The 20,090-nt window shown below is 43.9% G+C and overlaps 1 protein-coding gene across 2 annotated transcripts; it reads right to left on the bottom strand.

Annotated features, from left to right (window-relative positions):
- Positions 1 to 298: 298 nt before the first annotated feature.
- Positions 299 to 14,340, bottom strand: Ido1 (indoleamine 2,3-dioxygenase 1). 2 transcript variants are annotated; one of them, XM_028887820.2, is made up of 10 exons: positions 14,159 to 14,340; positions 10,934 to 11,029; positions 10,698 to 10,817; positions 8,148 to 8,266; positions 6,011 to 6,025; positions 4,637 to 4,736; positions 3,608 to 3,725; positions 2,470 to 2,521; positions 1,935 to 2,083; positions 299 to 916 (listed from the first exon to the last, which is right to left on the bottom strand). In XM_028887820.2, the coding sequence occupies exons 1-10, from the start codon at positions 14,255 to 14,257 to the stop codon at positions 561 to 563; spliced, it is 1,224 nt and encodes a 407-aa protein (XP_028743653.1). In that variant the 5' UTR covers positions 14,258 to 14,340; the 3' UTR covers positions 299 to 560. The 2 variants fall into 2 exon arrangements, with proteins under 2 accessions (XP_028743653.1, XP_028743654.1); XM_028887821.2 differs by lacking the exon at positions 14,159 to 14,340 and adding an exon at positions 12,859 to 12,996.
- Between the last annotated feature and the right edge of the window lie 5,750 nt (positions 14,341 to 20,090).

Below are 20,090 nucleotides of genomic sequence, written 5' to 3' on the forward strand. Positions count from 1 at the left end.
TTGGTGTGAATCTATGGGGGGGTCATGCCTCATTCAAACCATCACAAAAAGAGATCCCGTCTTAGCCCTGATAAAGGCATTCCCACATTCGTTCATCCCAGAGGTATTTGCTAAGACTGGTAAACAGTCATCTGGCATCCTAAGCTTACTGTGTAATGAGAATACAGACCAATGAAAAGGTAACAATGGAAAAATGCAGTAGTAGCATCTTGCAAGCTTAGGACTCAGCCCTGGTAAGTAAGAGTCATTTGGAGGGATCTTTAAGTACAGCTACAAAGGACACAAGATTTATTCCACTTCACAATATTTTTTTATTTAGTGGTTTCATTGTCACATTCCAATCATCAATATAACTTACAGTATTTCTTATATCATTTTTAAATATTATTAATTAGTTCACTTTTGTTATTCTCCTACAGGGGATGCATAGATGATTTTGAAATCTATATAGTGCCTTCTTGGTAAATCATTCCCTACTCTTACTCAGTGGGTCTAATTTAATGAGCTATGACAGGATTTATGCAGATCTCTGTGCACTGATCAAATGCAATCTTGCTACACTAAGCACTACTCAGAAGGGCTCTCTCAGTTGCATCCTTTACACTCTGCAAGAAATTCATGACGTCAGTACCCCCGGTCCCTCTGTTTTCCTCGTTTGAGGATTCTTCGGACTTGGAAGTAGCCCCGCGCTGCTTCTTTGCGGGATCCAGAATGTATGTCCTTACTATGTTAAGGTGGAATTTTCTCAGAGAGACCAGGCCGTTCACACACTTATTATATGCTTTCTGCAGGTCTTCATTGCCTCTTGAAATGACAAACTCACGGACTGAGGGACCGGACTCTAAGGAGCACAGGAAGTTGCGGTGGGCTGGAGGCATGTACTCTCTCATTTCCTGGAGGAATTCTGCAGGAGAGCCTACAGCAAGATGAAGACAGGTAAGCGGGTGGGGAGAGAAGAGAGAAAGGAGGGCAGAGCCAGTCAGGCTGCCTGATCACTATCTACAGACACTGCGGAGAATTCGGAGAATTCGAAGGAAGGCCACCCACCCAGAACGCCTTGCTACTTGCTGCTAGCAATAGCTATGACTGAAGATTCCCGTTAGTCCTGAAGACAGAATAAGTAACACGTTCCTAATAAGATATTTTGCCTCTGTTTGCTTTGCCTTTCTTCCTCTTTTGCTCCCCTTCTCTACTCTCCTTCTCCATGACTTCCTTTCTCCTTGCTTTATTTGGCTCTACTGGACAGGATCTCACTATGCACGTAGCTGAGGATGGCTTTGACTTTGCAACACTTCGCTTCAGCATCCTGAGTGCTGGGACTATGGATGTGCAGCGTCACACCTGGCTCTTGCTTGCTTGCTTTTCTGTCATATTGGATCCTTCTGAGAGATTGTTGGTCTAGAAAGGGAATGTATCATCTGCCCTTGGCCAATCATGACGCCCAACTGAAGGGTTTAAGCGATCTTTTTAAACATGTATCTTAAGTAAGTTTCACCCAGCGCAAACTTCTGTGTTTGCTAAGCTTAAGAAAACACAAAAGTGGGAGAGTCTTTCTCTCTTCCCTTGAAGCCCCTAGAAAGCATTTCATAAATGCAGTCCTCGGGTGCAAGCCTCGCTCTGGGCTGCCAGCTGCAGGATGATGCACACCAGGGCAGTGCCAGCCCTTTGCTGTCACTGAGGTCCCTGTCTCCCAGCTTCTGCTCACAGATGTGTCTCATTTTCAGTGCATACGACACCGGCTATGGCTGTGTGTCAATACTCAGTGCAGAGAATGATGAACCTGGATGTGAGCTTTCGCTCATCTGTGAAATGGGGTGAGAGTCCCTAATGCACCAGATTCATTCAGGAGAGAGGCTGTTGGGAGGACCCTTACCCTGACTTGAGATACAGTCCTGGTAGCAGAAAAGAAAATACACGTTGTCATGTCTGCCTACCTTCACCACTGCTGTGCTCTATTCCCAGAAGGACGTCGAGGCACTGAAAGATGCTGCTCTGGCCTGCACTGCCCCCTGAAAACTTTTTTGGGGTATCCCAGACCCCCTCATACAGCAGACCCTCTGCCAGCTTGGGGTTGCCTTTCCAACTAGGCCAAAAAGAGAGGAAATACAATTTGAATTAATTGTCAGATAGAAAAATCTTATGCTAGAGGTAACTCTTCCACACACCCTCTGTCACTCATTTTCATGCATGAAAATAATAAATCACATAGTTCGGAGACAGCTTCCTAAGTGGATCTTGCTTCACCATATCTCAGATCATTCTCTCTGAATCATTTTCCCACCCCTCTTCCAGGGATTCCCTGGCCAATGGTCACCAGAGAACACAGCCTGTGCTTTCTAGGCATCATGGATGTGGATGTGAGCATAAGAATTATTATTTCAAGCCAGAGAATAGTAGAGATCAGCAACTGAGATCTAGTCTGTTCTTTACATGAATTGAGAAAGTTAACTCAAGCCTCAGACTACATACCCAGACAAATATATGCGCAGAACATTGAAAAACTGGTCTGGATCCACAAAGTCTGTGAAAAGATGGAAGTATATACTAAGCAGCATCAGAGGTAGACAACGAATTCAACAGACTGTGAATGACTCTCTGGATTTCAACTCAGACGACAATAAAGACATCAGGCAGACCTACAGAGTCTCCGTGGTCAAGCATCTCTCTCCTCTGTCCTCTCCTGGAGAAGTCTACTCATCACCTCCCCTGTACTCCATATTGGGCCTGCTAAGGGACTAACTATCCTCACCTACAAGACACCATCGTCGACATGATACTGTCAGCATTGCCCAGAACCTCTCTATATGTTTCCTGACACAGTGGACACAATGCTTGCAAAACCAACCAGGACTGGGCAGGTAACTCAGTGGTAGTGTGCTTTCTTAGCATCTGTGAGCTCTGGGCACCATCACCAGCAGTGCATACACACACACACACACACACACACACACACACACACCACACACGCAAGCATGCACGCAGGCATGAGGTAGCCCCATGGGATCCGTTCATGGGTCTTCCTAAAGCTTACTAACATTTGATTAGAAGGGGTTTCTCCCTCAATAGGCAATCAGCAGCAGCTTCAAACTCACAAACAAAATTCCACTTGTTAAACGGAGCCAGGAAGGCAGATTTCCTTCCCAAAGTACTCTTTTACGCTTCCTGGGTTTTGTAGAGTCTGTACTTTTTCTACTTCGATTTTGGAACAATTCTTTTCTCTGTTACCCCATAGTGAATTTGTGAAGAAGCAGAGTTAATTCAGACCAGAGTCTAGGTTTTTGAACACTTAAGTTGCCTTTGCATTCAACAGGCTTCTTCGTGGATTTTAGTGTCAGTCAAGGAAGTTTCTTGTGGTTAAAAAGACCCCGCTTGGAACTCTGGGTTCCTTGTTTACTACCAGGGGCATAGGCTTTATCTCTTTGACTTTAGATTTCCTTTCCCGAAGGAGGAAATATCGAATCTACCACACAAAAGCGTGATGCTGCACGGAGAGGGACAGACACTCAGTAACGGGTACCTTGCGCTTCCTTTTTTAAGCACCTCTTTGCTTCGGACACCAGACACAGATGGCGGTGAGCCCAGAATACGTACCGCCAACAACACTTACCACGCATCCTCTTAAAATATTCCTTCGCGGCCTCCAGGCTGGCGGCTATGTCGCCCAATGCCTTTCCCAGTGCTTCCTGGTCTTGGTGCTGCACCGCACTGCGTACAATGGGGACTGCCTTCGAAGTAAAGTTTAAACGTGAGAGGTGTAGGAGATCTAGCAGCAAACATAGGCACAGGATAAATCGTATCTTACTCCGCAGATCAAGTTCATGCTTCCACTTCTAGTTCCTGTGTGCACATGAATGTACATGAAGTTGTATATGCCCGTGGGCATGCACACATGTGCTTGTTTGTGCTCTTGTGGAGGCACATGAGATTAACATCCAGAATCACTAAGGGCTGCTCCATTGTTTATGAGACAGGGCCTCTCCTTGGCCTGGGGCTCACTAATTAGGCTTGCTGGCTGGCTGGCCAGAGAGCCCTGGAGATCTGCCCATCTCCACCTGGGCCTGACAAGTGCACCCCAACATGCCCAGCTTTTTCATACGGATTCAGGAGGAGCACTTTATCCATCCAGCCCTCTGAATTTCTCTTTCCAGTCAGGAAAAAAAAATGGATTTACATCACTCTATATTAATGACAAATCCCTTTGAAGGTTTTGATTTCTTGCTGAGATTTCAAATTTGATTCTAAATGCATGGCCCCTGGATTTTATATTTCAGAGAGATGTACAAAAGAAAAATATTGGGGGCTGGAGAGATGGCTCAGCGGTTAAGATCACTGGTTGCTTTTCCAGAGGACCCAGGTTCAATTCCCAGCACCCACATGACAGCCCACAACCATCTGTAACTTCAGTTCCAGGGGATCTGACACCCTCACACAGACACACATGCAGGCCAAACACCAGTGCACATGAAATAAAAATGAATAAAATAAGAAAAGAAAAATATTTCTATTTTAGTAAAGGATGTATTTCCTCCAATTTTATGAGCAGGGTAAAGTCAACCATGCTATTGTAATTTAGTGGCTACGGGGTTGCCCTGCTTATGTGAATGGGAAGGAAACAGCTAATGAAGAGCAGACGTACTTGGATTGCAGGAGAAGCTGCGATTTCCACCAATAGAGAGACAAGGAAGAAGCCTTTACCGCAGTCCCCACCAGGAAACGAGAACAGAATGTCCATGTTCCTGAGAAAAGCGGTAGCAGTTGGCAAACAATTCAGGAAAATTAACAGCTTATTTGTAGAGCAACACACTTTTCCAGCATCTTTATTTATACTTTTTTTTTATTTCAAAAATAATTGTGCCAGGGTGGTAGGCTATGACCTACTCTCTCTACTACATATTTGAGAATACTGAAAGTCAGGTTTATTGGGTGCATTGTCTAAAGATCATATGTAATTAAGGCCATGCTCACACCTGGAATTTAATTCCAGACTATGGACCTAGAAACCCCACAACAGATCTGTTTTCATAAATTGTACAGGCATGCATATTGTCATAAATATATGCTCAAAGTCCTGAGTTCTATTCCCAGCAAACCCTGCCCACCCTTCCCCCTAGTTCACCCCATCACACACATACAAGACGGGCTAGATTCCATTTTTCTTTTCTACTGAAGTTTTGGCATAGTTTTGAAATATTTAGATTCCTGGGTTCTAAAGCTTGGCCATACATACCACTGCTTGTCTGCTGTGAGACCCTGTTTTAAAAAGCTCTTAATTTCAAGATACTGTTGAAACTCTTAGCCATCACCAATAAAGGCCTATGGAACCATTCTCCACTCCCCCCCCTTTTCCCACAGTATTCTTTGTGTTTGTCATTATTTATGGTGGTGCAAGCTAGAGGCATCCTGTTCTGATAATGCACCAAAATGTTTGTGCCTCCAAGACCTTCACACTCACTATGTCTTCGGCTATAAACCCTAGGCCTCCCCCATCTTCTGGACCCCCCTTTCAATCTTCTGTTTGAGTAGTGCACGAAGTAGCATTTTGTTCTTTATAAATTTATTTCTATCTATTTAGCCTAACTTCATCTAGGTGAGATTACACTGTGTCGTATGTTTTAGTTCCCCAACTTTTAATAAAGTTTAGTGCATAGATCAAAAATGATAATGATTGGGTTAAAAAGAGCAGACATAGACTATTCAGTGTTATTATTAACCACTTCTAGTCACAAAGGTTATGGGGTCACATACACAGAGAGGCATGTACTTTTTGTATCTGTTCATATTAATTTCATATACATAGATGCAAATAGCAACTTTGCAAGAATCTGTAGCCACAATACCAAATAGACACAGTCGTATCAATAGATACAATTAAAGGCTGGATTATTTGCCTTTTTAATAATTATTGTAATTACTTTCTTCTTAAATCCAATCATTTGGAATATTCCCATAAACCTTCATTCACTTTAGATAGCAGATAATTCTTAGAATAAAACAAAACCCAAATACTTACTCATATGTCATGGGCCTTAGGAGAGCAGCCATGAAACAATGTGCCAATTGGAAGAGGAAAAGAAAAGAGTTATTAAACCAGGTGAATTTGAGTATTAGTTCATACACTATGATCCATTAGTGTTGACCCTCAGGTTTAATGACGGAAACACATGGTTTTTATATTTCTCAAGATTGTTTACCAATGGTTCTCAAACTTCTTAATGCTGAGACCCTTTCATACAGTTCCTTATGTTGTGGTGACCGCCCCCCAACCACAAAATAACTTTCATTCCTACGTCATAACTGTAATTTTGCTACCATTGTGAATCATAATGTAAACATCTGATATGGCAGGATATCTGATATGTGACCCCAAAGGGGGGTCACAACCCACAGGTTGAGAACCCCTGGCATAAACATTAAGACATCAAAGAGGGCACACTCAGAATTATTGGTTGCTATGAAGGTACGTCCTAGAACAAATCCTTCCATTTTGAGGCATTCCCATGTGCCGACTCCATCTCACACATATAAGCTTATCGCCACAGGAGCTGCTAGCCCTGTTTCTTCCTGTAGGTCCCATCACTAGCTGACTCCTGAGCAGGCTGGCCTGAAAGCGCACCGGTCACTGCTTCTTCCACTGAGGATGTGTTTACTCTTGAACATAACTGTCTATCCTAGAAATTAAGTTTGGCCAGGTGGTGGCAACGCACGCCTTTAATCCCTAGCACTTAGGAGGCAGAGCCGGGTGGATCTCTGTGAGTTCGAGGCCAGTCTGGTCTACAGAGTGAGATCCAGGACAGGCTCCAAAGCTATACAGAGAAATCCTGTCTCAAAAAGAAAGGAAGGAAGGGAGGGAGGGAGGGAGGGAGGGAGGGAGGGAGGAAGAAAGAAAGAGAGAGAGAGAAAGAGAGAGAGAAAGAGAGAAAAAATGAAGATAGAAAAAAAGAAGGAAAAAGAAATTAAATTTGTGAAATCTCAAAAATAGGTTAATGAAAGGAAACCACACATTAGGAAGTCCATATTTGATGTCTGTGCTCACTAGTGGTTTCAGAAGACGGAACACTACTTGAGAAGATGCCACCACCAGACTGGCCTGTGGGCAAGCTTTTCTTGATGGGTGACTGATGGGGTAGGGCCCAGCTCAGTGTGGGTGGTGTCGCCTCTAGGCTGGTGGTCCTGGTGCTGTAAGGAAAGCTGGCTGAACAAGCCACAGAAAGCAAGATGGAAGAAGTGTTCCTCTGTGGCTTCTGTGCCAGTTTCTGCCTCAAGATTCCTCCCCTGAATAATCCCTGCTCTGGCTTCCCTGGATGATGGACTTAGAAGATTAAATGAAATATTCCCTGTCTGAGTTGCTCTTAGTCATGGAGTTTTACTACAGCAATAGAAATCCTAGCTAAGACAACGGTTTTATTGGTCTGAAATACAACTCTCCGGTGCCATGTTACACACTTGAGATCATAGAGTTCAGGAGACTGATGCAGGGGGACAACAAACTTAAGGCTGCTTTGGGTTACGTGGCAAGACACTGTCAAAAAACCAAAACAAATGAAAACAAAACCAACAAAATGAATCAAAACAGCTCAAATATCAACTAACTTTTTAATGCAAAACCAACTCAATTCAAAAGCGTATTTATCATTCTTCTCTGTGTGCATGATGTGGGGGCACCTGTGTTAGAGTGCACGTGTAGAGGTCAGAGGAACAGTTTGTGGAGTCGATTCCTTACTTCCTTTACTTGGGTCCCAGAGGTTAAACTTGGACTGACAAGGCTGTCCAAGTCCCTTTGCCATCTTGTTAGATCCCAAACCAATAAACACTATTTAGAATGTATTTTCTTGATGCAGAGGAAGGAACTGAAGAAGGAGAAACATGAAGGAATGTTCTGAGGCGACAGGCATACTTCTATAGCTGTGGATGGTGGCTGTGTGAGGCGTGTACACAATAGTCAGACTGTACTTGAAGGCCCTCTGGATTGTTCCCATATGTATCCAGATGCTTCTCTCATGCGCATATAATACATTTGTAATTGCAGACACAACAGTCTAAGAAACCATACCCAACCACAGAAGCGTGCTGCCCCAAACTAAGGAATACATATCCTGAACGAATAGCATGCATGCCAAGCCCTGTTCTGCTTGCTCACAGTTACATACCCACTGGGATCCTTTTTCTTCCAGTTTGCCAGGACGCAGTCTGCGTAAGACAGGATCGGAGGCAGGCCCAGCTTCTCGGAGAGTTTGCAGTAGGGAACAGCGATATTTCTGGGCAGCACCTGATTCAAACACACTGCTCATCGTTAGCCACTGATATGCCTTACCTTTTCTTCTCATCTCATTGTCAAAACCTGTCCTGGATCACAGACAGCACTTGGAAGCCAATGTGTAATTTTCCTCTCTCACATTTCCTAACGTAACCCTGGTGATTGTTCGGTGTTCCTGTTTGGGATGCAGGTTGTTGTGGGCATAATTTGACCGCAGACAGGAAGAAAAGATAAGGAGCCTGAAGGTTTTCTTTTCTAATAACCCTGAGTGGTTTTCACTCTGCCCTTCACCCATCCATGCCACGATATAGACACCATGTTACTAGTGGCAGCAAAAAAGGAAAACTCAGTTGTCTCTGGATTTCTTGGCTTTGTTAAGGACAAGGGATGTGACTCACGTGAGAAGCACAGGCAGATTGCTGTCCCAGAACACATGAAGCAGGAAACACGCCTGGACAGGGCTCCCTCTCTCTCTCTCTCAGTGTGTGTGTGTGTGTGTGTGTGTGTGTGTGTGTGTGTGTGTGTGTGTTGTATGTTTATTTTGTTTTCAGTAAACTTCACTATACCTGGCACTGGTGCCAGGCATATTGATGCAGGCATGCTATCCCGCTACTTGGAAGGATGATGCAGGAGAATTGAGAGTTCAAGGCCAGCCCAGGACACAGAGTGAGTTCCAGACTAGCGCTTCATGGTGAGACTGTCTCAATACACAAAACAACAGCAGCAGCCCAGAAGCTGTGTGTTCTAGCATTCCTTCTAACTGGAGAGAAGTGACTGATAATCTTGATTGTCAACTTGATTCCGACGAGAGGTACATAGGTTGGTACAGCGGAGTCTGGACATCTCTGAGAGGGTGTTTCCAAAGATTAGCGAAGCAAGGATGTGCCCTGGTTGTGGGTAGAAGGGTCTATGAGGCAGCAGCCCAGGTGGAGTACCAGGGAAAGAGCAGGAAGTCTATGGCACAGAAATCTGTCTCCACTCTCTGGCCAACATTCTCATGCTCCCACCACATGAGGCCAAGTGACTATGGACTGAAGCCTCCGAAGCTGTGAACTAAAATAAATACTTCTTCTCTCCCTTAAGTTGCTTTGTGCGGTATTTCATTGGTGAAGAGAAAACCAGCTTTCCCTGGGGGTGAGTAGTGCATCCGCCTTGCAGACTCTTAGTTCCCTGGTGTCCAGGCGGAATTCTCCCAGTGGTTTTATTAAGGATACAGCTAGCGCTGTGTTCTGCATCTGCCTGGCTTAACATCTTGTGACTTAGAACTAAAGGGTCCCATGCAGTGATTAAGGTGATCACTGTCATAGTGAGTCACAGCTGGGGTGTGTATATATATATATATATATATATAACACAGGGAAAAGGTAAGGGACCAAAGGCCACTCTAACAGTATAAAATCAGCCCCATAACACACAGATGGAGTGACAGTCAGCCGATGCCACAGTATTGAGAAATTATGAGTGTTATAATGGCTCCAGGTTAGCTCGATATACTCATGGGTGGATTTAACCAAGAGAGTAAAACCAGGACCACTGGTCATCAAATCTCACTATGTATGCTGTGCACTGTAGACATTGGAACACTTCAGTGGCAGCTAGCCAGACATGTTTCAAAAGGAAATACATTTTCTTCATCAGAGGTTTACAGACACAGGACCAGAGGGGAACAGGGAAGCCTTTCGTCAAATAATTTGAGCTGGCTTGGGAAAAGCAGAGAGAGTATCCTAACACTTACTACAGCCCGCTTTGCAGAAGCAAAGAAAGTCCGAATATTGCCTTACATTTTGCTCATTTATTTTCACTTTGAAACAAACCCCTTACTTAGAATAAGTTGCTGTATATTTTTATCACCAGAATTTAAAAGTCCAACAGGGCTGCGATCAATTAAAATGTGTTTCACTTCAACTTTCTTTCGTAATTCTGACTTCCCAACTGAGTCGAATAAACATGTTTTGTGGGATTTTTGTTGTTGTTTTTAATGACACCAAGAGCATGATGGCCTCTACACGAAAACTTTTAAGATGTAGCCCTGTGGAGCCTAACATGCACACGGTCCTGGGCTCAATTCTAGGGTTAGGAAGCACCCACTCCCCAGCATCACAAATAGTAATGATAATAATACAGTTCTAATATTTAACTCCTTGAAATACTAGGGTTCAAACCTAGGGCCTTCCACACGCCAGCAAGATCGATCTCTACAACTGAGTTGTGTTCCAAGTCCTCAAAAGATTTTACATTTAACATAAGCTGGAATTCATTTTCATGTTAATCAAAGCCCAACATGAGAAATACCAAAAAAGAAAGAAAGAAAGAAAGAGAGAGAGAGAGAAAGAGGAAGAAAGGAAGAAAGGAAGAAAGGAAAGAAAGAAAGAAAGAAAGAAAGAAAGAAAGAAAGAAAGAAAGAAAGAAAGAAAGAAAGAAAAAAGAAGAAAAACCTCCAAACCTTTCGAATATCACCGTCCCCTCGGTTCCACACATACGCCATGGTGATGTACCCCAGAGCCAAATGTGCCAGGCGCTGCAACCTGTGCCCTTTCAGCTCATCAATGTTGAGCGTTGGCAGCTGAGAACAGATGAAGAAATTTGGCTAACATCAACCCTGGGAAGGTTGTAGGTTTTAAAACCAAGACTGAACCATGAAGAAAGAACACAGAAAGGCGATTACACGGGTTTTCAAACCTTCTCAACTTCTTCCCGAAGCCGCCCATTCTCGATCAGTGCAGGAAGATTTCTGGCAATGCGGTTCCAGGCGCTGAATGTATGGGGCAGTTCCTCCTTGAAAAGAAAACAAAACCATTTTGTTGGAATTCCTCGTGGAGGTCACTTAAAGCAGCACGGGCTTTCCGTGGATGGTCTATCTTGCCTTTAGCTCCATTGGTGCCAAGAGACACCAGCCAGGTGTTGACCCCTGCCAGGTGCACGGGCAGAGGCCCATGAATCTTCCTCTCTTCCACTCACACCTTTCCAAATCCAGCTCAAGATTCTATCCAAAACTTCCTCATTACTCCGTCCTATACCAGTCTCCTCTCCATGAATCCCATGGCTTATACCTTTTACCCCAAGTCACTTATTTCTGATACTTTCTTTCTTCTCAAGTATATTCTTTGAATGGAAGAAAAATGGCATTAAAGTCACCAGTAAATTAGGCACCTCACTTAGTTCCACATATATATTTCTCATATTCTGCAATGACCCGAGAAGTGTTCTCTCCGTCACACATTAAAAAATTTATCTGTCACTTACTTTGTGTATAACTTATTTGTAGCTCCAACAAATATTCCCAAATTTCAGAATCAAAGCTGCATTGTGCTCCTAATATATCTCTTGCAGGGTCTGACATATTACTGGACACTTAGGACCTGTTCCATTCTCAGTAGGTAGCAGTCAGGGGCTGTTGCTCTGACTTTTGCAGTTTGAGATTGGGTAAGCCGAACTAGGTTAGAGTCTGTGTATGCACATGTGTGTGGATGTGTGTGAGCACAAGTACACGTTCCTTCATGTGAGTACATGCGTGTGTGCGTGAGTGCGTGCGTGCGTGCGTGCGTGTGTGTGTGTGTGTGTGTGTGTGTGTGTATGTCTATGTGTGGGTGGGTGAGAAGACAACCTCACGTGTGTCGTTCCCCTTACTTTTGAGACTGGGCCCCTCTATCTGTCCTGGAGCCCACCCAGTAGGTTAGGCTGGCTGACCAGCAGGCGCGCTAGGGACCCACTGATTTCAAGCGCACATCCCCTCACCGGTTTTTGATGTGGTTCCTGGGGGTTGAATTCATGTGCTTGTGCAAGCATGGCGCCGACTGAGCCATCTTCCTAACTCATGGATGTCTTTTTCCCCGTCACAATCTCCGACAGATTTGTTCTCACCATCAACTTAGCAGCCTCAACATATGATTGTTTTCTTTCTTTAATCCAGAATGGTCACCTCAGCCATAAAGGGAACAGTTGATGGGGCTCTCAGACTCCCGCTGAGACACGCTGTGCGTGTGCTTTGCGGGGGATCAAGCCAAGTACCCACTTGCTCGAACACAAGCACCCCAATGCTGGAATGATCGGGCTAGTACCTAGGCTGCTGCAGGTAGGAGAACGCATGGAGAATGAAGCCGTCCATGGGGAGGGGCTGCTGTATGCCTGGCGTCTACTTCCTCCACCACGGCTTATTTTCGCCCCCACCCTCAAATGAAAGTGAAATTCAAATAAAGATATCTCCTAAATCTCAGATTTACAGTCACACGTCGCCAATGAATCCCACAGACATACAAGCCATGTCCCCAAAGGACTCCGGAACTCTGAACCACACCCACTGCTTAGTCCTGCTGCCCCTCCCTTAGGCGGCTTCCCGCTACAACAGCCTTTCTCAATCCGTGGGTCACGTCCCCCTGCGGATCGCGAGACCCTTTCTCAAGGGTTGCCTAAGACCATTGGAAAAAAAAAAAAAACAGACATTTACATTACGATCCATAACAGTAGCAAAATTACAGTTAAGAAGTAGCAACGAAAATATTTTGTGGTTGGGAATCACCGTAACGTGAGGAACTGTTTGTTAAAGGGTTGCAGCATTAGGAAGATTGAGAACCACTGCGCTAGACCCCGAGGTGACCAATACTCACACAGTGACCCGGTACACCGGGACCTCAACACTAGGTACGCCAGGGTACCCAAGGATGCAGGCTCCAGGGCGTTCCTTGCAAGGGTACCAGGCATGGTGCCCGCGGGCGGGGTGAGCCGGCGCTGCGCGCTACACCGTGGTACCGCCCTCCAGGCAGCAAGCCGGTGGATTGGATGGGAGCTGCGCAGGATGCTCCTCCTGAGCGCCCCGCAGGGTGCACGCTCCACGCTCCAAAAGCCCAGAAAGCCCCAGACGCGGCAAACTGGTACAAGCTTGCAGCCACCCTTAACTCTGCAGGTTTCCAGTGCCTCGCCCGCCCCGGGAACCGCCTTGGTTTTCCATATCTTATCCCAGTCTCTAGCTCACTGACCCAAGATCCGTGCCTTCCTGGCTCCAGGCTCCTCATGGTTGGATCCCTCCCAGTGTCACTCAAGCTCAAAACGCGGCTGTTTACTCCGGTTCTTAGTGGGGACGAGGTGAGCGCAGGTCACCTCTTTAGGACTACCTTGCCTCCATCCTGTTCTCCGTAAGTTCTCATAATGAAAATGTTGATGATAAACTGGTATGCATGGCATTATTTACAGTTAAATTTAGTGACATAGTTTTTGTTTAGTAGGTTCTTGGGTTTGTTTTGTTTAAGACGGTCTGGCCTCAAATTTGAGGCCATCCTCCTGCCTCTACATCCCGGGTGCTGGAATTATAGTAGTGCACCACCGTACCTGGTTGAGACATGTGGTGTTTTAGGATGAGTATTTCGCCCCCACATACTTTACACATCGAGGCTAAAACTTGCACCAAAATGCAGTCAAGGTAGTTTAGACCCTCCCTTGAATTATGCTTAGCAAAAGACAAGCATTGTTAATTGTAAACAAAGGTGACTTGATATGTCATCTCATACAATGAAATTAGTGAGGAACACAGACTCGGTACATTTGATGTAGTTCAGGAGAGGAGGGGGAAGTCCCGACTTGGGTCATTTGACTGCGGCCTTTGAAAAGGGGCTTGCTACAAACCCACTTCCCGTCTGCAAACACTGTTGCTCTATAAAGCTAAAAGACCTCCCCTGCTCTCCTTCTTTCGTGACATTGCCACGTCAGGGAGGCAAAGAGCACAAACAAGACTGAATGTGGGAGAACAAACGTGGAAGCACAAGGAGGCTCACTTATTTGTACCCTAGCACCAAGTCCGAAAGTTCTTTACGCATTCGTTCAGGAGAAGGTGAGACAGAGTTGCTTACTCAGAAGTTCACCTGTGGAGATAAATAATGAGGACAAAACAGAGTTTTCACTGATATCTCTTACCAGTGGATGTGGCAGAGCAAAGCCCACATCTTCATTTATGTGGTACTCTTCAGGGATCCTTCTGGAACCTTCCGTAGGAGATGTTTTACTGTGTGCCATGGCTGTCTAGTCCACTGACCCCCCCTTGGCTACCGAAGGAGCTCCTTTATAGAGCTTGGCCAATCCCCATAACCAATACGTAGGCAGAGAAGTGGCTTCCACTCCGGGCAGTTTCATTTTCTATTTTATGTATTTGTAACTCGGTAAACAATAAAAACAACACAGCATCTCTGTTCATCCTAAGAAGAAACTAAACATTTGTATTTCTTATCAGATTTATCCCTGGAGGACATCAGCTGTTGCTATGATGTTCTTGGGGTTCCCAGTACACATTATGGTGACTGAGTACACACAGAGGGCTCAGCCCTGGAAATGCCCCCAACCCCATCAAGTGGCGTGGGTGGCCACCTGTTACCCCAGCAGGAGAATTTGGAGTTCAAGCCACAAAAGGCACCACTGGAATGCTAAGAACCACAAAGACAGTGACCAGGAGAGAGCATTTTGCTTCAGAAAAGTTTTCAGAGTTTGAGTTTAAAATAAAGAATATCATGACAGCTGTGATCCAAACTACCTATAGTGATCTGTTATTGACTTTCATGTAAGCTTCCATGGGTCCTCAAAAAATGTCAGTGTCTTGTCACAGCAATTCTGAAAGCCAACCTGGGAGACACAGCTTAGCCAGCCTCTGGGGTAGCAGCTAGCAAGAGCACTTGATGGGCTGGACAGATCCACACGCAGGTCTCCCTCCTAGTCTTCTTACCTAGATGTCTGTCTGGGTTAAACCTAGTGAAGAGCTTCTTCATGGGACTAGTAAGTCATTTTTTTTGGGGGGGGTGCATCCACCTTTTCTACTGTATTTGGCAACAGCTTTGCACGACTGGGGATTTTTCTAGTATGTTCAAAACTAAAGCAAAGGTTCAAATAGTGAAAGATGTTTCTCACAATACAAAATTGAGACTCCATTTGGTAAAAGTTTGCAGAGTACACCCAAGTTTATGTCCACTTAATGCAATGGGTTTTTTGTTTTTGTGTTTTTTAATTTTTGGCTTTTTTTTTTTAAACTTCAAAGATAGGGCCTTACTCTGTAGAAACCTTGCTTGTTCTTATGAAATACTGAACTTAAAGAAAAAACCACATCATCCTTTTTGATGATCAGAAGAAAAAAAAAACATTGTACAGTACACTAAAAGGCAACGCAGGCTTATCATGCATGCCATCAGATGTTCTTGGAACAAATTAATGAACCGTGGCTCTGGAACATTCTAGAACAGTTCTGACATCGTTATCATACGATGACTTTTCCTTGAACAGATGGCTTTTACAAGAATATGGGCTCATTATTTAAAAAAAAAAATGGCAGGAAAAATCGAAACCAAAAATAACACAGCCAAGAGCAAACAATGGTAAAGCTTTTGGAAACAAAATGTTTCATGAGGGTGATTCATTTGGAACCACGTCCGTCCAGGGTGTGGTCATGAAGTATTCTATCTTCAAGGTGTGACACAAGCTAAGATTTTTACCTGGAGTCCTATCATTTCTACTAGAAAGAAAGATTCTAGGACATTATTGGCAATTGGAAAACATGTTTGTCTGAACATGGAATGAGGTTCTAGAAATTCTGACTTGGAAAAGAAATCTCTCAGGGCCCTGGCTGGTAAAGTCCATTTTTTACGCCGTTTGCTCAGGTGTCTCCACCCCACCCTTGATGTCACACATCTGAAACTCTTCTCTCAATCCCGTCTTCTTGATTTCTGGAGCTATGTTCTCGACCCTTTGCCTTGATTTTTCCTCCTGAGGAAAGCTGCTGCTGGCTGGCTTCTGAAGAACATCTGAATTCCATGCTCTCACACAGATTCTTTCTTCCTCTTTGAGGTTTTCCCCTGTGACCTCATCAGCAGCTAGAGAGCTTGGCAGCCTTGGCTCTATAGCTTCCTCCCGGCCAGTCGTGGATGACTCTGCCCTCCTTAATAGTGTCACCTGCTTGATAACTTGGGTGTTTCTCTATCATGATTACGTGTCCTGCTTAGACTGCTAGCCATACAATTCATTCCCAATCGCTTTATCAACACTGCCCCTCCCGTGTGGAAATCCCATTGTCGTGTGCACTGTGGCGTGACACCAGGCACAAAGACTTACGAGGGAATCAGCTGAGCAGAGCAGCGCATACTCAGAACTCAGGCTTGGGAGTTTCAGACAGGTAATGAGTTGACGAATGAATCAAAAGAAAAGATCTGTGGGAAAAATTGATCCAGGATTCTGCTAGACTAAACTTACTCCTTAGCACATGCGCATCTGAAAGGCACCCTGCTTCCTCCTTAGCATTGTTACTGAGTCTTTAAATGTGTTTTTTTTTTAAATAAAGGGATTCTCAGTTAAAAAATAAAAAAAATCTGAGACACACATGCAAGAAGAATTAAAAATAATCGAAACACCCAAATCCACTGATGTTCTGATATTTCAAAGATTATTTGACACAACATTTTTGTTGTAAGTTTATAACAGCCCATTTTTCCCCTTGAGAATTTAGTGTCAGGGTTTTTCTGAAAAACTTTATTTGAAGTGAAAAATTTGACCTTCATAGATGTCTAATTAAAAAATTTTCTGGAAATTCCTGGAAGGGGATTCCTATGATTCAAGATTTTCTGTTCCTTTGGCTGCCTTTACAGAACACAATTAAATACTCCTTAAAGGAAAACACCACCTTAGACCTCAGAATACCTGTACCTTAGTGTCTGACAGACACTAACAGAGATCGCCTCATACAGGACGCAAGTCTATGAAAAAAGCAGACTAAAGACCTACAGGGAACTAAACAGGAAAATAGACTGTAAATTGATTTGTTTAACAGGCTGGGAAGTCTTCCATATAGCAAATGTGACTAACAAGATGAGTATTATATTAGCATAATTGAGAATTCATGAACTTGAACATCTGTCAGAAGAAAAATATAGATCAAGATACACAGAAAAATATGACTACAGGATGTATATATTTATATATGTGCACATACACACAGGTAACCATATTGTTGAATGTTTGTGGGTGTTCTCCCAGAAGACACTGTCTCACAGCAGCTTGCCCAGTCCTCTGGCTCCTGCAGTCTTTCCTCCAGCTTTCCCACTGATATTCCCTGAGCCTTAGGTATAGGGGTTGTGTTATAGATGTCTCATTTGGAAGCAGGCACTCCACCTTCTCCTATTCTCTTCCTTTCGATCCCTGGGGAACTCTGGAATAGCATCTGTCTGCTGCAAAAACCTTTCCTTGGTGAAAGATGAGAGTTGACCCATCTATGGGCACAAATACAAGTATTTATAAGGAAGCTGAAAATGATATTAATTTAGCAACATGGCAGTAGCAGGTTCTCTCCTAGGATCTGTGGATCAGGGTACAGTTCCAGGCATGAATTCCATTCTATTGAATGGACTGTGAACTCAATTAGAGAACCGATAGTTATCCCCAAGATGTGAGTGTCATTATGGAACTCTTGGGGCTAGCCTGCTGGGATGATCATTGCTGTGTTTTTCAGCAACTCCAGCCATGTGGTATTGCTGATAACATTTCTCTCTTGGCAGCTTGCATAGCACCCTCTAATACTACGAGAGTTATCCTTCAGGGAGGAAACCTCTGGAACAGCACCAGCTTCATTTGTCCAAGTCCTGTGGTGGAAGCGGGTAGTATCTTCAACAGTAGAGTCTTTTCTTTAACAACCTAAAGCGGTGGCAACAGCCTATATTGTTTGGGGTGTCTCTTGGACTCCCTTGATCAACAACTTAAAGGGATCTATCTATCCCTTGTCAGTCAATAGGGTTTTTGTTAGTCTGTGGCTCTTGCTGGGGGATTATACTCTTCATGTGGAGTAACTCCATTTTTATGTAAACTTATAGAATAATAGATTTCCCTCTGTTTCCCCCCCCAAACATCCTTAGTATTGTGCATCAGTCTTCTCTCTCTCTTCCTCTGTACCTCCCTTCCCTTTCCCAATTAATTATTATTCCCCAATTATTAATTATTCCCTTTCCTAGCAGCCTGTTCTATTATCTTCTTTATTTTTAGCATATAATTTTTAAATGTATTCATCATCTCATTTTAAAACATACGTATTTAAGCTAAATTATACTTTTTTGTTTGTTTGTTTGTTTGTTTTGTTTTGTTTTTTCGAGACAGGGTTTCTCTGTGTAGTGTTGGTGCCTGTCCTGGAACTCACTCTGTAGACCAGGCTGGCCTCGAACTCACAGAGATCTGCCTGGTTCTGCCTCCTGAGTGCTAGGTTTAAAGGCATGCACCACCACCACCCAGCTCTAAATTATACTTCTAATTGCAGGTCAGTTTAATATTTTGAACTTTATTCTTACTTCAAAAAGTTGGTGTTGATACTGGCGTGGGTGTTGGTGTGGGGACTGGTGTGCAGGTTGGTGGCCAGGTGATGGTGAATGTTCCCAAACCTTTCCTATATTCTCCAAAGAGGAAGTTTTGGTGCACAGTAATGGGATTGGAGGTGTAGCTCAGTTAGTAGTGTGGACGTTGGAGGAGGTACAGTTCATAAGTATAGTTCATACACCTGCCCAGGCAACAGTGGTGTGCACAGTTAAAATGGGTTTTCCTACATCAGTGAACACAATCAAGAGAATCCCTTCCAGCCATCTTCAGAGGCTGGCCTTGACCTAGACAATCCCTCCTGAATGTGCCTGGAGGCTTGGTTCTTTGCCCCCTAGGTGACTCTAGAGTCTGTCCAGTTGGCAATTAACATTAATCATCATGGGGAGTGTGGAAACAAAAGTGAGTTTTAGCCAAATGTCTGATATTCCCCTTTCACCATCAAGCTCAGGAACTCTGGGAAATTGGACTAATGGGTCATAATCTCTTGCTGGCCACCAGTTCAGAAGAAGGATATTAACTTGTTAGGATATTAGTTAGATACAACTGTATTAGACTTTAGCAGTTCAAAAGATTTTGTGAAAATGTGAGCAACATAATTTTTTTTCTTCCAATCTTCCTCCTCAAAAAAAAAAAATAATAATTAAGCCAAGTATGGCAGGGCATGTCTATAATTCTAATATTTGGGGGACTAAAGCAGGAAGATGGCAAATTTGAGGATAGCCTGGGTTACACAGTCAGACTGTTTTCAAAAAAATATGTTAATTCATTTCTTCACTTGTTTCTTCCTTGGTTCATTCATTAAATCAGAAAGCCAATAATGATTCTGAATTGTCTGTGAATTTGAGGGAGCAGGCTGCTCACAGGATATTCAACACAAATGAGTCACGGCTCACCATTGCTGCCCACAAATCCAGCTATGGTCGGTAGAGACATGACATGATTTCAGTATGAGGTGGATCCCATGAACTTCTTAGTGTAATCAAGAAAGGTTTCCTGGTTGTAGTAGTGCATGCCTTAATCCCAGTGCTGGGGAGGCTGGGAGACAGGAGGATTGCTGCAAGTTCAAGGCCAGCCTTGGCAACATGGTCGTTTTCCCATGTTGAGGGTCTAACATGGTTAGACCTGGTTCTCTGATTCTCACATTTGTGTGACAAACATTTTACTCATGAAGCATTCTCCCTAGGTCTCAAGCAAGTGAGGTGTTGAACTTTGGTTTATATTTTGTGTTTCCACAGTGGACAGGACCACATGAAATGCAATGGTAGAGAATATGAAGAGTGTCTGTGAGGAAGAACTAAGACGAAGACATTCATAATGCTATTAGGAACTGTGGAATTAAACTACACATGCTCTGTGTCTTTATCTTCAGCCACGTCAATAAACAGATATAGGAACATATGTTTTTGCTGTGTTTTGGAACAATGTTCTATCGAAAATTGGCCTTGAATTCCCTATATAGCAAAGAATGATCTTGAATGGGAAAATGTACTCAGTGGCTGGGAACAGGGAGAGAAAA

Source organism: Peromyscus leucopus, chromosome 17, assembly GCF_004664715.2.
Source record: "Peromyscus leucopus breed LL Stock chromosome 17, UCI_PerLeu_2.1, whole genome shotgun sequence".
Taxonomy (NCBI): domain Eukaryota; kingdom Metazoa; phylum Chordata; class Mammalia; order Rodentia; family Cricetidae; genus Peromyscus; species Peromyscus leucopus.

Coding starts and splice junctions, on each gene's coding strand:
- Ido1 (XM_028887820.2), bottom strand. CDS start 14,257: ATGGCACACAGTAAAACATCTCCTACGGAAGGTTCCAGAAGGATCCCT. Junction 11,030..14,158: donor TTGCTCTGCCACATCCACTG/GTAAGAGATATC, acceptor TTTCTTTTCAAG/GAGGAACTGCCCCATACATT. Junction 3,726..4,636: donor CAGCTTCTCCTGCAATCCAA/GTACGTCTGCTC, acceptor TTTACTTCGAAG/GCAGTCCCCATTGTACGCAG.